Raw genomic sequence first — 15324 nt, 5'->3', positions numbered from 1 at the left:
GCGGCAGCTATAGGCCCCCCACCACCCTACAGCGCACTCACAGGCGCCTATGCTGAAATACAGTGCTCCGTACCCCACTGTACTGCCATTCCCAAGGATCCAGAGGCCCATATTTAATACTGTGCTCGTACTAGCCAATTTACAGAGGTCAGGGCCGGGTATTGCTTGTTCCTGGGAAATAGATCCAGAAATAGGCAATCACACCTTACAGCTACAAGGAGATCGAGGCTTCCTCTTCATCAACAACATCCCACCTGGTGGCAGCAATCTCGAGAGACGCCCCGCCTCAAGGAGCGAGCCCAACAAGTGGTACGGCCATCGTATACGACTCTCAAATCCCCTACCGCGTGTGTGCAACCGCCGGGCTGTCGTGAAGCTACTATCGCCATGGCGCTCCCTCAAATCTCCAAGTGGCCTTATCGCGACATCAACCTCAAGGTGGCCAACGACTCCTACACCTTTACGTCGCCCTCATCTCCTGATGCCCCGGCCTTGATTCTCGATCGTCCGACCGGTGATGCCCGCCTGAGCGAGGGATCTATCAGCTCTTCCAAGCGAGTCTCGCGCGTTTCCAGCATCGCTGGTATCCTCGGCATCATCCAGCTCCGCCTAGGTTGGTAGCCCCCCACCCCCACCCCTTTCCATCCCCCATCCCTCGAAGAGTCACCAAGACGGGCGACTTGAGGAAGACAGGGGGTGGTGATATGTCTGCAACACTTTGACGGGTTGAAGAAGGAAACTGACCTGTTTTCTTCCTACCGCAGATAAATATGTCATCGTCATAAGCAAGGCTCAGCCCATGGGCCGCCTCAAGGGCCACATGGTGTACAAGGTGGTGGCCACCGAGATCCTGCCCATGCGTGAGCGACAGATCCACGACCCAGACGAGGATACATTTATCGGCCTGCTCAAGTCCTTCCTGGCCTCTGGCCCCATGTACTTTTCCTACTCGATCGACCTGACCAACTCGTTTCAGCGCCAGTCGCAGGCCGACACGAGCCGCCCCCTCTGGATGAGGACCGATGACCGCTTCTTCTTCAACAAGCACCTGCAGACGGGCCTGATCGACTTCCGCCTGAGAGGGTCACGGAGCCAGCCCGGACCGCAGCTGAGCGTGGATCCCTTCATCCTGCCATGTATCTTTGGCATGTTCGAGATCAAGCCGACCACGTTCAAGAAGACGCCGCTGTCGCTGGTCCTGATATCCCGCCGGTCGCGGTACCGCGGCGGCACCCGGTACTTTACGCGCGGTGTCGACGAGCTGGGCCACGCTGCCAACTACAACGAGACGGAGCAGGTCGTCATCTTCAACGACAGCACGTCGAGCGGGCTTCACGGCTACGCGGGAAGCTCCGACATGCAGAGCGGCAAGTACGGCGGCAGCTCGGGCGGCGATCACGACATGCAGATATTCTCTTACGTGCAGACGCGCGGCAGCGTGCCCACATTCTGGGCCGAGATTAACAGCCTGAGCTACACGCCCAAGCTGCAGGTCCGCAGCACCGAGACGGCCATTGCGGCGGCGCGCACGCATTTCGCCGAGCAGATCAACATCTATGGTGACAACTACCTCATCAACCTAGTCAACTCCAAGGGTCGCGAGGCCAAGGTCAAGGAGTCGTACGAGCAGATGGTCCAGGCCCTGACGTCGTCGGCCTCAGGCAAGCTGTCGGACAGCAAGCTGGCGGTGCCCGACGGATCCGCGTCCTCCGGGGCTAGCGGCGGTGCCCTGTCGGACGTCGACTTCCGCCGGCTTCACTACGTCTACTTTGACTTCCATACGGAAACCAAGGGCATGAGGATGGACAAGGCGTACGGGCTGGTAGATCGGATGGCGGCCGAGATCGAGGCTCAGGGCTACTTCCGCGGCGTGGACATGCCGGCCAACAAGGATGACATGATTGACGCACGCAGCTACCAGCGCAGCGTGATGCGCACCAACTGCATGGACTGCCTGGACCGGACCAACGTGGTGCAGGGCAACTTTGCGCGGCACATGCTGGACCGCGTGCTGGTGGACCAGGGCCTGATGCCCCGTGGCGCCACGTTCCGCGATGAGGACCCGGCCTTTGAGCTCCTCTTCCGCAACCTATGGGCCGATAACGCCGACGTCGTCTCCCGCTCGTACTCGGGAACGGGCGCTATGAAGACGGATGTCACACGCATGGGCCACCGCACCAAACTCGGCGCCCTCGAGGACGGCCGCATCGGCGTCACCCGCTACTTCAAGAACAACTTCCTCGACGGGCCCCGCCAGGACGCCTTCGACCTGTTCCTGGGTGCTTACCAGCCCGGCGCGGCCAACATCGGCACCACGCTCATCTTCGTTGACAGGCGCCCGCTGCTCATCCAGTCCGTCCCCTACCTCCTCGCCTTCAGCACCTTTGTCATCCTCGTCGGCCTCTTCACCAGGCGTGATCCCGAAGCCAGCTCCCTGCCTATCCGCATGTTCATCCTCTTCTGGACGGCCGTGTCCCTCTGGTGTGTCAGCTTTATTACCAAGCACGGAATGCTCTACGTAAGGACCCTTTTCCCTTTTCCATTCTCAAGCATCTGTCTTTCCATTCCATTTTCCTACCCCTGAAGCACAAAGAGAGGGGAGCAGAGAGAGAGAAAGTACTGACATAAACTCAGGTGAACTGGCCTCGTCTCAACCCCAGACCCTTCGCCACAGAGGGCTACTCGGAGCACTACGCCAAGGCCCGCAAGAACCCCGTCGTCGGATCCTTCGTCGCCAAGCACGAGAGAGGCCTCAGCACAGCTCGGTACATGAATGCCGAGGAGGGCAAGAAGAGGATCGAATAGGTTTCTTGGTGTTTTTTTTTTCTGTTCTTCTTTCCTCCTGCCTGTGTTTTTTTGTTTAATTCTTTTTAATCTCCCCTACTAGGGATTATTCTTTGCATCCTTTTTCTTTTCCTTCTCTGTTCTGTGCACGTGTGTACTATGTAACACAAGACTCTTCTCACAAGACTCTTCTAACATCTTTCCTTTTGTCTGATAATAACCACACAAGAAAATCTCATGGGGAAGGGTGTTAAAAATAGAAATCAAATATATACATCATTTTAATCACCTGGTTTTTTCTTCAATACAAGAGGTGCGTACAATATCTAATCTGGTAGGTTCAAGATAAGAGATGGTATGTCGATCAAGTAGGATCAAAGTAGAGACAAGGCATGTTGACAAGTGTCGGGGTTAGAGTAAAGAGACAAGACAATTTTGATTATAGCGAGAGAGAAAGGAGAGAGAATGAAAATTAAAAAAAATTTAAAAAAAAAAAAGAAAAAGAAGAAGCATACTATAGTTATTAATGTAGTCTTTGTACATATACGAAACAAAATGGGTAGGAGGGGTATCAAGGAAAAGCAAAAGCGACTGCTTGTCTGTACAACAACAAAGAAGAGTAGTAGAGGAGAGGGAGGGAGGGAGGGAGAGTAGGAAAAGGGGGAATCAGAGGAGTTGAGAATGAAGCGAAAGAGAGGTAGAGAGAGGAGAGAGAGAGAGAGATGAAGAGAAGAGGAGAAGAGAAGAAAGAAGAGGGAAAGAATCAAAGCCACAACAGCCATCTAACACTCCTGTATATCCCTCTGCCCAACCCGACAAACACCTTGAGCACCGTGACGACAAGCCAGACGTACCACATAAAGCCTACGAGGAGCCACTCGACAGCCTGCCAGAGGGCGCGCCTGACCCACCGGAACCTCTGCCGCCTCTTGCGCAAGAGCTTGTCGATGACGTCGGCCACGTGCTTGACGCGCAGGGGCTGCTCGAAGGCCAGCTGCCCGCTCGTCGAATCGGCCTCGTCGGCCGCCTGCCGCGCCATCCCCGACAGGTCGTTGGCCACGTGGCTACGCACCTCCCATATGCAGCGTTGAAGATCCGGGGCCGTCTCGGCCGTGAACACATCCACCGACTCCTGCAAGCGCTGGCTCGACGCCTGGACCGCTGCGCCCAGCGCGCGGGAGCCGAACGCGTACATCTCGCAGGTGGCTATCTGTTGCTGCCGCTGCCGCTGCTGCCGCTGCTGCTGCCGCTGCTGCTCCCGGCCGTGTTCCGAGCTGACGTCTTCGGTGAAGGGTGGCAGGGCTAGTCTTGGTGGGTTGCGTAGCTCGTTGGCTCGTCGGTTAATCTCCATGGCCTTGATGCCCGAGCTTAGGATCAGGGCGCGCATGCGGGCCACCTCGCGACGCGACAGCTGCGTACGCTCCGGGCGGGCCTTGCTGTTCTCCGTGAGGGACCAGTCCTGCCTACGTGCCTTGTACCGTGTGTCTAGTGGCGACGCCACGCTGGAAATGTCGCTCAGCCGTCTCTTCTGAAGAGACGCAGCTGCTTCTGCTTCGCGGGGCCCACCCCCGTCAATAGACTGGTGTGCTTCATCCTCGTGGCTGATGCTCTTGACAGCTGCCCCTGGGCCGGGAGCGGCGCTGCTTATGTCGATGCGCGGGGGCTTCAGCTGCTCCCACTTTGAGGGTTGACGGCTCGGTAGCCTCGGCTCATCCGGTGCAGGTATGTGTAGATGCTGGTTGGGGCCGTTCGTTATGGACGAGGACCTCCTGTGCGCTTCGCTGGCACGCTGGAATTGAGGCATCGAATCGAGAAAGTGCTGCTGCTGCTTGCCTTCGCCGCGCGTGGCCCGGTCGGTATCAGGCTCATCACCAGAGTCGTCCGTGATGATTTCTTCCTCATCCGAAGTGTCGCTGTCGTCCTTTCTCCATAGCAGGTCGCCGAGCTTGGACACACTGCCGCGTATGACGGTATCTAGCCGGGGACCCTTGAAGAAGCCGCGCACGCCGATGGACGGATACTGATCTTCGGAAGAGCGATGGCGCGTGACGCCGGCAGAGCTACGGTGTGCCTTGGGCGTTGGGGTCGCCGCTGCTGCCTCGTCTGTGGCCGCGTTGGACGGCCACCTCCCTGACGTGTCGGCCGGCTCGTCTTCGGCATCAGACTGCGACTCCATGCCCGAGTCGTATGACTTGTCCATGAACTTCCTCCTAACCTTAGACAGACGGTTCCGCGTCGGCGACACCGAGAGCCTCCGAAGAGCAGGCGGAGAATCGAAGGCAAAGTCGGGAGCCTCGGAAAGGGGATCCCTGCCACGCAATCCAGGCGAGACAGGCGCTGACAGCGCCGCTTCCGCCATGATGGCAGAAGACACTGCCCCCCGGTCATCCGTCACGTCGATGCTGTGCCGCCCGATGGGGTGCGATGTGGGTGAGTCAGGGTGGCTGCCGGCCAGCAACCTCAGATCTGAATCACTGAGGTCTGCAACTGATGTGTTCCTGCTGTGGGCTCGGCTAAGCGAGTGTGAGGCGGGAGCCTCCGCCGGAGGATATAAGGACTCGCGAGGCGGCTCGAGATACTCGGCATCTGTCTCGGCCACGTTTTCAAGCTCTTGCTCCCTCGCCTCTTTGGCCACCATGCTGAGCATCTGTTTCTCTAGCAAGTGACTCGGGTCGCTGGTGATAGTCTCCCTCCGAGGAGGGCGTGGTTTCTTGCCACTATCGAATCTCACATCGCTGTCGGTGCCCGACGCGTCGGAGAAGGAGTCCCTCCTGGCGTGGACGTCGTGGTAGCTGTGCAGTGAGCTGCTGTGCATGTGGTGGAAGCCCTTGAGGCCGTGTAGCTTCTGCTTGGCGCGATCTGCTGTGGAGCCTGGCGCTTCGTCGTCGCTGTGATCAAGGCGCAGCTCCTGAATGTTCAGGTTCTCGTCCTTGGAGCTAGTTGTCCTTACTGCCGTCAGGAGGGGGGTTCCATTGCTGGACTCGTCGACGCGGCGTGACGCCGGGCGTGTGGCAGGTTCGGCAGCGGCCGGGGAGAATATCCTGCGCCACTCACGGTCTTCGATGAGCTGCTTGTGGTGGTCCTGCTCCAGCCAGTAGGCATCCGCGATCATGTCGCATGGGTCAAAGAACCAGTCTACCCTCGGCCGCCGGGCGCGCTTCGTTCTGCTCTCCGACAGAACCTGTCCGTCCTGGCCTTCCTGGCCTTCCTTACCCTCGCGGAAGGGAGGCATCGTAAAAGCAGGCCTGGCCGTGTTGGCCACGCGACCCGCAGGGTTCAGCTGAATGACGCGATCGACCCACGCGTGGACTAACTCGACGTCCCCAAAGCCCAGCTGCTCACCCTCGATGACCTTCCGCTCTCGTGTCCGAACCTTGCGATTCCTGATGTACTGGAGGGGGTCGTATGGCCGGCCAATGACAGCAGCCTGGCCGTCTCGGCTAGCCACCGCCTGTCTGGAATTCTTCGGTGTCGCCTTGGGGGACCCCTGATTACTAGCGGAGGAGCCTGATGCTTCGTGGCCGGGTTTCAGCGGGGGTAGATATGCGAGGAGACGGCGGTACTCGGCCATGAGCTCGAGATGATCCTTGGCCTTTTGCACTCTGGCGAGCGTCGACGCTGAGACCTGAAATGGGAGCTGCTGTGTCCCATCCTGGCCACCATTATTATTATTATTATCATGCCCCGAGGCTAGCATAGAGCTGCTCGCTCTGAGCCCCGAGGGTGTCCTGGGCGGTCCCGTGCGAGAGGCCCTGCTGTTTTGCTGAAGGTACACGCCCAGATTGTTCCTGGGAGCCGAGTCTGGGAGTGGAGCCAGACGCGGCGGGTTTGAGGCCGAAGCATGTCGACGGGACGAGGCCCAGCGGCGGGACTCGCTCAGGTTCAGTGCCATGTTGACAATCTGCGTTGAGTCCGCATCCAGGGCTGCTGCTGCCGTCGCCGCTGGCTGCTGACCCATGTTCTTGGTCACGGCTATGCCGTCGCCGCGTGCGGTAGGGGACTCTGGTTCTCGGGAATTTCTCCACATCGGCGGAGTCGGCGAGGTCGGCCGTCGCAAGGGTGAATTCGACTCCTTGCCCTTGTAGTCATTATGCTGGGCACTCCTCGACCGACGCTTCGAATATTCATTGTTGTCGACACGGGAAGTCGCATCCTTCAGGATAAAAGCGCTACTCAGGCGCGGCCTGTGTCTCCGTCGCGAAGAGATAGACGCATGGTGCTGTTGTTCGTACTCGTCTTCGTTCTCGTGGCGAGGATCGGTCGTGGCACTACTGCTGCCCCCGCCGGCGCTCCTGCTCGACTCGCCCGTTGTCGTCGCCGCGTAAGCAGCCCTGTGGTGGCGTGGTTCTGGAGTCGTGGGTTGGCGTCGGTCGTCGGCCATGGCGCCGGGGCCGTCGTCTGTCACATGCTCTATCATGTACGCCTGTTCAACATGGCTTCTTCCGGATGGACGGTTGTCGGCGGTGAAAGAGAGGGGAGAGGTGGACAAGAACAGAAGAGATGAGAGATGCGGATGCACCCCCTTTTTTTCCTTGCGTCTCCACAGCCCAAGGTTGATGGTTATCGCACTTGCGTAGGCAGACAGATGAAGTAACCGTGGTTGAGAGGGAGAGATTGGGTGGTGGTGTGGAAAAAGAAGGTTAGAAAGGGATAATGCGTGACGTACATGTACCCTAGGCAGCATCAAAATGATGGTTCAGGTCTAGACCCGTCATTTACCGCGACACGCGTGGGTTAGTACGTGGGGGGTACAGACTCTCTGAGGTCATGCGCTCTGTCCTTGTATTAATAATGAACGTTCCTGTCAGCATCGAGAGATACACGCGCTTGTAGTTGATCTACATGTACTATATCAATCCTCTTTTTAACTCTCTTTTTCGTACAATAATATTCTACAATTGATACATCTAGATTTCCGATGAAGTTGATAATATACAGAAGATGCCGCCTCCTTGCCTCTCTCCCTAAGAGTCGAGGGCACCCACAACCTCATCACAGCGGGTACACAACCCCTCCTCCTCGGCAGCCATATACCTCCAACACCTAGAACACTTGTGATCGACAGGCGGTAGGACCGTCACCTTGCCACTCCAGCTGTCCCGGATAATCGCCTGCTCGTAGGACCAGGCAGGCTGCTGCTGCTGCTGCTGCTGCTGCTGCTCCGGGTTGACGGCAACAGACGACACGACAAATATGTCCTCGAGCTCGTCTGCGTACCGGGTCAGGCAGTCAGACACATGCTCGGCACCATCGATATTGACTATGACGGAACACTGGAGCGAACTTCCGACGTGCTTGTCCTCGCGTGCGCTCTCGAGAGCCAGTTTGACGGCGTCTCGGACGGTAGAGAGGACGTCCCAGTCTTGTCGTAGCTGCGTGGGGTCTCGGTCAAGTCGCTCTGACTGGGTGAGGGGTGCATCGTAGAGCTGGCGAGCAGGGCTGATGGAAGATCTGTGACGGTTGTCAGTATGTCACGAATACCCCTTGGGTGGGGGGCAAGGGGGACCTGTTGAGAGCTTACCCGTCTTCCATCATCCACTGCGGGCGATGCGCCCAGGCTTCCTCGACGAGGTTAGGCGTAATCGGTGCCAGCATGCGCAGGAAGCCGGTGAAGATGGGCTCGATGACACCTCCGCCATCGCCGCAGTACAGCCTGTCCTTGAGACACTCGAGGTAGAAGGCGGACAGGTCGTTCGCGAGCCAGCGATTGATGATCTGCACACCCTGGTAGAACTCAAAGTCGCGGTAGGCCTCGCTCACCTTGTCCATGGTGTCCTGCAGCTGCATGAGGGCAATCTGGTCCAGCTTTGTGAGCGGGGCCTGCCGGCTGGACTGGTGCAGAGACCCGACCAGCATCTTGAGCGTGGTCCTGTACTTGATGAGCGAGCTGTGCACGGGCTGCAGGACCGAGGGTCCGATGAGCATGTCCTTTGTGAAGTCCGTCATGGCGACCCAGAGCCTGAGTGCGTCGGCACCCAGCGCATCCGCCTTTGGGGGGCCTTTGCCCTTGGTCTTCAGGGGTGGGAGGAGAGTGCCGTCCATGACCTGGCTGGGCGCCAAGGTATTACCGAGCGACTTGGACATCTTCTTACCGTGGTCGTCGAGGGTGAAGCCGTGTGTGATGAGAGTCTTGAAGGGTGCGTCGATGGCGGTACCGGTCTTGCCGTCGGCCTTTTGCTCGGCCACGTACGTGAGTAGGCTGGACTGGAACCACCCGCGGTGCTGGTCGCTGCCCTCAAGGTACACGTCTGCCGGACCGGCAGTCTCGGTCCAGCTGCTACCGCTGTCAAACCACACGTCCATTGTGTCGGTGCCGCGACGGTACGTCTTTCCCCGCTGCCGCAGCGAGGCGGGGATCCACGCGGGCTCGTCGGGGGCATCGGAGAACCAGGCCTGGGAGGTGCGCTGCTGCATGACGCCGATGATGTGCTCGATGGAGTCTTCCGTCATGACGGAGTCGCCGTCGGCATCGTACAGCGCAGGGATGGGCACCCCCCACGATCGCTGGCGTGATATACACCACTCACTGCGGCCCTTGATGAAGTTCTCCAGACGGTTGCGGCCGCTCTTGGGCACAAACCGGACCTTCCTGAGGGCCTGGAGCGCGTCGTCCTTGATGCTTCCCACGTCAGCAAACCATTGGGCCGTGGCCCTGGTCACGACGGGTTGCTTGGTCCTCCAGTCGTACGGGTACTTGTGTCGTAGGGTCTCGGTCCCGATCACGTCGTCGGCGACAATGTCCAGAACAGCCTGGCTGCCTCCGTCCAGGATGGTCGGAGCCGAGGTGAGCCTCTCCGGATCTTCGGGGAAGGCCTCGGCAGTGAAGTGGCCATCATCGTCGATGGGGGCGAAAGCCTCGATGCCGATCTGCGCGCACGCCTCGTAGTCATCCTGGCCGTGACCGGGGGCGACGTGGACGAGGCCTGTGCCAGAATCGGCCGTCACAAAATCGGCGTGGATGATGGGCTGCGTCGGGGCAGAGCTGCCCCTCAGCTTGTTCCGGTACCGCAGACCAACCAAGCTGGAGCCGGGGATATCCTCGGCCACGACAGCAGCATCGGGGGCAAACTTCTTGACAGCATCGATAAGCGTCCCGGCGACAAGGACACCGTAACCATCCAGCTGGAGCACCGAGTACCTGATGTCGTTGTGAACGGCGATAACCTTGTTGGCGGGTAGGGTCCAGGGCGTGGTAGTCCAGATGGCGGCGTAGAGGGGACCCTGGAGCTTCTCCAGCCCGGGGACTGCCGAAGCTCCCTCCTCGATCAAGTACTTGACGTAGGCTGCGAGCGACTGGTGGTCGTCCCTGTACTCGAGCTCGGCCTCTGCGAGAGCGGTGCGCGTCGACGTGGACCAGTAGACGGGCTTGTGCTTTCTGTAGATGAGCCCGTGACGGACGAGCTTCTGGAAGACGCGCAGCTGCCTCATCTCGTAGGCGTGGTCCATTGTAGTCCACCTGGCGTCCCAATCGGACATGACGCCAAAAGACTTGAAGCCCTTGAGCTGGTCGGTGACAGTCTTGGACGCGAGGCGCTTGGCCTGGTCGCGGATCTTGACGGGGCTCATCCCCTTGCCGTTACCCGTCCCCAGAGCCTTCATCTCTATTGGGAGGCCGTGGCAGTCCCATCCCGGACGGTATACGACGCGCCTGCCCCTCTGCACCTGGTTGCGTACAATCATGTCCTTGAGGATCTTGTTGATGGAGTGGCCGATGTGAAGGGGGCCATTGGCGTAGGGGGGGCCATCGTGAAGGACAAAGGGGTCGTCATCATTTTTTCGCTGAGTCGATTGCCACGCGTAGAGGTCATCGGTGCATTGTTGGAGGTATTGCTGCTGGAACTTGGGGTTCGGCCGAGCACTAGGCTTCTCTGTCAGAGAGCCCAGTCCTGGGGGCTTTTGGGGAGAAGGACGGGAGGTGGAGGGTGACTTACGGAAATGTCGACGTGGGCAGCTTCAGAGTCGACTTCCACGACTTTGACATTGTCGTGAGAGGACCATGCCAGATGGCTGCGGAGGGGGGGGGGGGTTCAGTTTGTAGAGGTGGTTTTAAAGGACAAGTGATTTTGATGGTGCTACATTTCTTAGTATATCCGAGGCGCTAAGACCTGCAAGGCTGAAAGGGGATCGAGCAGTTACATCACTACTACGACTACTAATTCCATATTGCACGATCATCCAACACACCTGCTCAACTGCGCAACTACACACACGCACACAGACAGATAATGGCTCCTGTACGTCGCTATCTGCGAATATCCAAATATTCCGTCCTGGAATGTCGCATCTACCTCGACAACCCTTCCTTGGTGCAGTCGTGGCTGCTGAACCCGCGCAACCCCATACTCCCGCGGGTCATCGAGAGCGTGCGGCCGTGGGTGCTTCCCAAGCTGCGCGAGGAGCAGGAGAGGGCGGCCAGGAAGAAGACGTCTAGCAAGGCGAAGAGCATAAAGGACACGGTCATCACAGGTACTGTTTTCTTCCCCCCGGTTCATCAGTCGCACGCAAACTCTCAAAAGCATAACTGATTGTGAGGACCGACAACGGCGCAGATGACTTTGAAGTGTCCATCTTCCTAACCGAGACCAACACGCGACACTCGATCCTGGCCAAGCATAAGCACTTTCACGACAAAGCGCCTCGGCGCATCCAGTCAAACGCAAATAAACTGACTGGCGAGACCGACGATCATCCCGTCGATGTGGACGCCTCGGTCTCGGCAACGGCAACGACAGCAATACGGCAAGAGAGCGACGGAGAGGACGACATTCGCTTGGCGAACATACCGGAAACCACCGCGGGGCGTGGAGCCAAGCGTCGCAGAAATAGTGCTTCTGCAGCTGCAGCCGGCGACGACGACGCCTCGGCGGTCGACTTGGCAGCAGCATCCGACACCGATACGGGGTCGTCTTCGCCCCCGCCGAAACGTCGCAGAGACAGGGGCCGGGCAGACGCGCCACCCGGTCGAGGAGAGGGCGACGACAACGACGACGACGACGACGAGAAGAAGAATATGGCCATGGACGTCTCGTACGAGGGGTTCGCCATCTACGGGCGCGTCTTGTGTCTGGTTGTACGCAGGAGGGACGGCGGCCGCGGCAGCACCGGTCAGAGGACTGCCGGCGGTGGTGGGAGAGCTGCCGCTGCACGCTCCAATGCTGGACAGGCAAGCATGGAAAACTGGATCGCGTCGACGCAGATGCCTGTGGGGGAGGCAGTGCCGTGATGGGGAGGGAGGGAGCATCCCCACCGAGAGCCAGCCAAGAGAGGAGTGTGCGTCTTACGTACAAGTTCCCATCGTACAAGGTTGTCATTTGCAGGGAGGACCACGCCCCTTCCCCCCCTCATGCTATGCATATGGGGTTGTTGGCTGCGCGAGTTTTCGAGGGCGTGTAATATGGACTGCGATCAGCAGTGGTGGTTAACCAGAAAGGAAAATAGGGTCCCTTTCCCTTCCTCTGGTCTTTTCTTTTCTTTTCCCCGCACCCAAGGTTTCACGTGTAACAGATATACACGAGACTGCAGGACATAGCAACGACGACGACGACGACGACGACGACGACGACGACGATAACAAGGTTGGTTTCAAGACGATATGGGGGTGTGGGGAGGGGTGTGCCGCGATGGAGGGGAGAGCGGCATCGTACGGTAAATACATCTCGTACGAGTGACGATGCCAAACACACGGCCGGTCGATAGGTCCGAGTTGGGAAATGGTGTCTTGTTAGAAAATGGCCAAGACAGAGATGCAGGTGAACGGACGGCTCACCACAGGTATTATTCGTACTGGTCGCAGTGATAAATATCGTATGTGATATCACACCGAATAATACCGTTTACGCGGTGTCTAATCTAAGGATCCAGGCCAACGTTAGGCGGAGGCGTTGATATTGACAACGACGACGCAAAAGAGAGGGAGGGATATCCTCGCACATGTGCAGATTATAATACTGTATAATACAGATGTGGTATTACTGTCTTGACCTGAGATATAATACAACGCCCGCAGCGGCAGAGGAATGGACTCGAGCAGCAGATGATTGATGACTACAGAGTATTTATATCCGGGGGGGAGGGGGGGGGGATGATCTTGCACCACGCCAATTGCTGCCTCTTTGCTCAGCCACGAATTCGGAGCAAGACCTTGGTAATCATGCATCCACATTGCTACGAGCTATCCGAAGCTCACTATTCCCACGGTATAATCGGCACCGATCGACGTTGAAGAACAAAGTCCACGTCAGTCACGATAATCTGAGCCTGGGACTAATCCGTATTACTGCCCGTTCCATTCCCTACGAGTCGCCGGAAAGGAAGTCGGCCGTTGATTACACTGTCAAGGCTTTCACACCCCTTTTACCCCACTCCTGTACAATTGATTTTCGATTATATTCTTCAGGAAATCATTTGAATGTTCTCTTTTATTTTATCATTTTATTTTATTTTTCCGGAAAAAAAAAGTATCATCTATACCCATAGCCAAACCCCGTGGTTGCGGTGTGTTTTCGAGCGACTCCTTGAAGCTCCTCATCTCCTTCACGCCTTGACTTCGTTACTGCACTCTTGAGACCGCCACGGTCACGAAATCGGCATCCTAACAGAATAAAATAAAAGTACTCATTTACACGACTACGTTCAGTGCCACCGAGGCTGTCCTCTCTCTTTTTATCGTAGTGCCATCACCTCCTCATTCTTCTCTACGGCTCTGGTCACGCCTTCTGCCTGGACTCAATATAATTAGAGGAAAACAAGGCAGAGGAGTGAAGAGCAGCAGGAAAGCATGAAAACAACAACAGCGAGAAGCAAAGGGAAAACAAGCTGCGAGGCGAGCCCCCCAATTCACTGCCACCACATGATCGCGTCGATCAGAAGACTAGCGATGAAGGCGTCAGACCGCCCAGCGTTTCTCAGTAGCTCAGGGGGGCTTCGATCACGCTCGCCATCATCCGATGCCCTCCTGCCGTTAGCCCGTCTCGCCTTGATGCCGGTCGGAAGCTCTATAGAGCCGCGGGAGCCTCCGAGGCTCGTTGCCGGGCTCGTCCTGCTAGCTGGGCTGAGCGTGTCGGACCGGCTGACCGAGGCGTGGTCGAAATCCATCTTCATGACACGTTGCAGCTCGCGGTTCCAAGTCAAGTTGCCATCGCTTATGTCGTCTCTATCTACGAGACCGTAGGCTTTGACTTCCTGAAGAGTGCGCTCTGACCCGCGCTCGAGGTTCACACGACCTATCTTGGCGACTCGCTGAGCAGCCTGGACGTGCAGTCCTAGACCCGCATACGACATCGGAAGCATATGCGTTGCGAGCATGCCATCACCCACGACATATGGCAGGAGTGGCGGTACCATGCCGAGGCATACTGGTATCGTGGATCCCTGCTGCTCTGTAAGACTCTCGTACACGCTGACCTCGCGTAGCAACCGATAACTGTTCCACTCCTTCACCTCCTTAGCCATAAATGTACATACGTACCCCGTAACGATAATCTTGAGAAGACAGCCAATTGCGCCTGCTAGACCTTGCTCTGCTAGGCAGTCGCAGTCCTGCTCGGCGTTGGATAGGAGCTGTAGCTGCACTAGTTCGCGAAGCTCATCTGGTGTCAACGCATGCTTGATCGACACCCGCCAGGAATCACGCCGTACTGCTTGTATATGCAATAGGAGATTGGGGCAACTAGCGTCCATCTCTTCGCCGTGCATAAGGCCGCGTAGGCATCCCTAGGTACAAGAGGGCCTGATTTTTTTTTGGCGGTCTGAAAGTCGGAGGAACCTGAGGCTCAAGCTCATTATCATCTCCGCTCGGGACCGGGGACAGCATCGAACCCTTCCCCCATCCCGAGGTAAAGTTGTCAAACAAGACTTTCTTCTGCTGGCCACTAGCTTTCAAAGTATGCGTTGAGGATCCTCCGAAAGGGTATCTAAAAGAGTTGTGCGGATAAATTAGGACGTCTTCCTCTCGTTAAGGAGCGATTCCGGCCCTAAGAATTCGGAAGGGAGTTCTTCCTCAATCTCCCTACCCACAGCACGCATGCTGAGAATAGACGGGAAGGCCCGGCGATGGCCAAGAGCGTCCTGTATGCGGAGAAATGATTGCCGACACATATTATCAATATCGGGCCATACGCGTATCTTATGCGGATGATGTTTCCCTACAATGCTTGTTGGGCTAGATGTTGTTGCATTAGACTTTTCTCCCTCTGATAGTGTCTGGGGTCGTGATTTCGCTATTGTAGGAACAAGGCGTCCGAGGCTGACGTTGAGGCTATGGACGGAAGACAAATATCCATCGAGATCCTGGTCTTGATGTTGCTAGCAGACATGCGGGTTATATAGTGCCATTAGGAGTCATACCAAGCTGCACTAGGGCATGCCGCACCGTTGTTGCTGCTCTTCCTCCCGGCGTCGTTGCTCTTCTTCCCGGCGTCGTTGCTCTTCCTCTCGGCGTCGCTCTGCGACTTCTCGGCGTCGCTGCTCTTCCTCAAGTTGCTGTCTCAGCCTTTGCTATTCCTCCTGTTGGTCTCGGGATATGGCGGTGCAGCAGCTCAT

At 57.4% G+C, this 15324-nt stretch overlaps 5 protein-coding genes across 5 annotated transcripts; 2 read left to right on the top strand and 3 right to left on the bottom strand.

Moving 5' to 3' along the window:
* Positions 1-387: 387 nt before the first annotated feature.
* On the top strand, positions 388-2805 carry GMORB2_3916 (phosphatidylinositol 4-phosphatase; the record flags this gene model as incomplete). The annotated part of the gene is made up of 3 exons (XM_035465892.1): positions 388-613; positions 765-2518; positions 2635-2805. 3 exons carry the CDS (start codon positions 388-390, stop codon positions 2803-2805), a joined length of 2151 nt encoding a protein of 716 aa, XP_035323729.1.
* Positions 2806-3547: 742 nt separating this feature from the next.
* GMORB2_3915 (uncharacterized protein) lies at positions 3548-7165 on the bottom strand (the record flags this gene model as incomplete). The annotated part of the gene is made up of 4 exons (XM_035465891.1): positions 3548-3979; positions 4064-5431; positions 5516-6968; positions 7017-7165. 4 exons carry the CDS (start codon positions 7163-7165, stop codon positions 3548-3550), a joined length of 3402 nt encoding a protein of 1133 aa, XP_035323728.1.
* A 583-nt stretch (positions 7166-7748) lies between these two features.
* On the bottom strand, positions 7749-10765 carry GMORB2_3914 (isoleucyl-tRNA synthetase; the record flags this gene model as incomplete). The annotated part of the gene is made up of 3 exons (XM_035465890.1): positions 7749-8235; positions 8306-10642; positions 10716-10765. The coding sequence occupies 3 exons, from the start codon at positions 10763-10765 to the stop codon at positions 7749-7751; spliced, it is 2874 nt and encodes a 957-aa protein (XP_035323727.1).
* Positions 10766-11009: 244 nt separating this feature from the next.
* GMORB2_3913 (uncharacterized protein) lies at positions 11010-12007 on the top strand (the record flags this gene model as incomplete). The annotated part of the gene is made up of 2 exons (XM_035465889.1): positions 11010-11250; positions 11334-12007. The coding sequence occupies 2 exons, from the start codon at positions 11010-11012 to the stop codon at positions 12005-12007; spliced, it is 915 nt and encodes a 304-aa protein (XP_035323726.1).
* Positions 12008-13620: 1613 nt separating this feature from the next.
* GMORB2_3912 (uncharacterized protein) lies at positions 13621-14463 on the bottom strand (the record flags this gene model as incomplete). The annotated part of the gene is made up of 1 exon (XM_035465888.1): positions 13621-14463. One exon carries the CDS (start codon positions 14461-14463, stop codon positions 13621-13623), a length of 843 nt encoding a protein of 280 aa, XP_035323725.1.
* Positions 14464-15324: the final 861 nt, after the last annotated feature.

The sequence above is a fragment of the Geosmithia morbida genome, assembly GCF_012550715.1.
Source record: "Geosmithia morbida isolate 1262 chromosome Unknown scaffold_2, whole genome shotgun sequence".
Taxonomy (NCBI): Eukaryota; Fungi; Ascomycota; class Sordariomycetes; order Hypocreales; family Bionectriaceae; genus Geosmithia; species Geosmithia morbida.
This window is presented reverse-complemented; position numbering and strand designations above follow the sequence as displayed.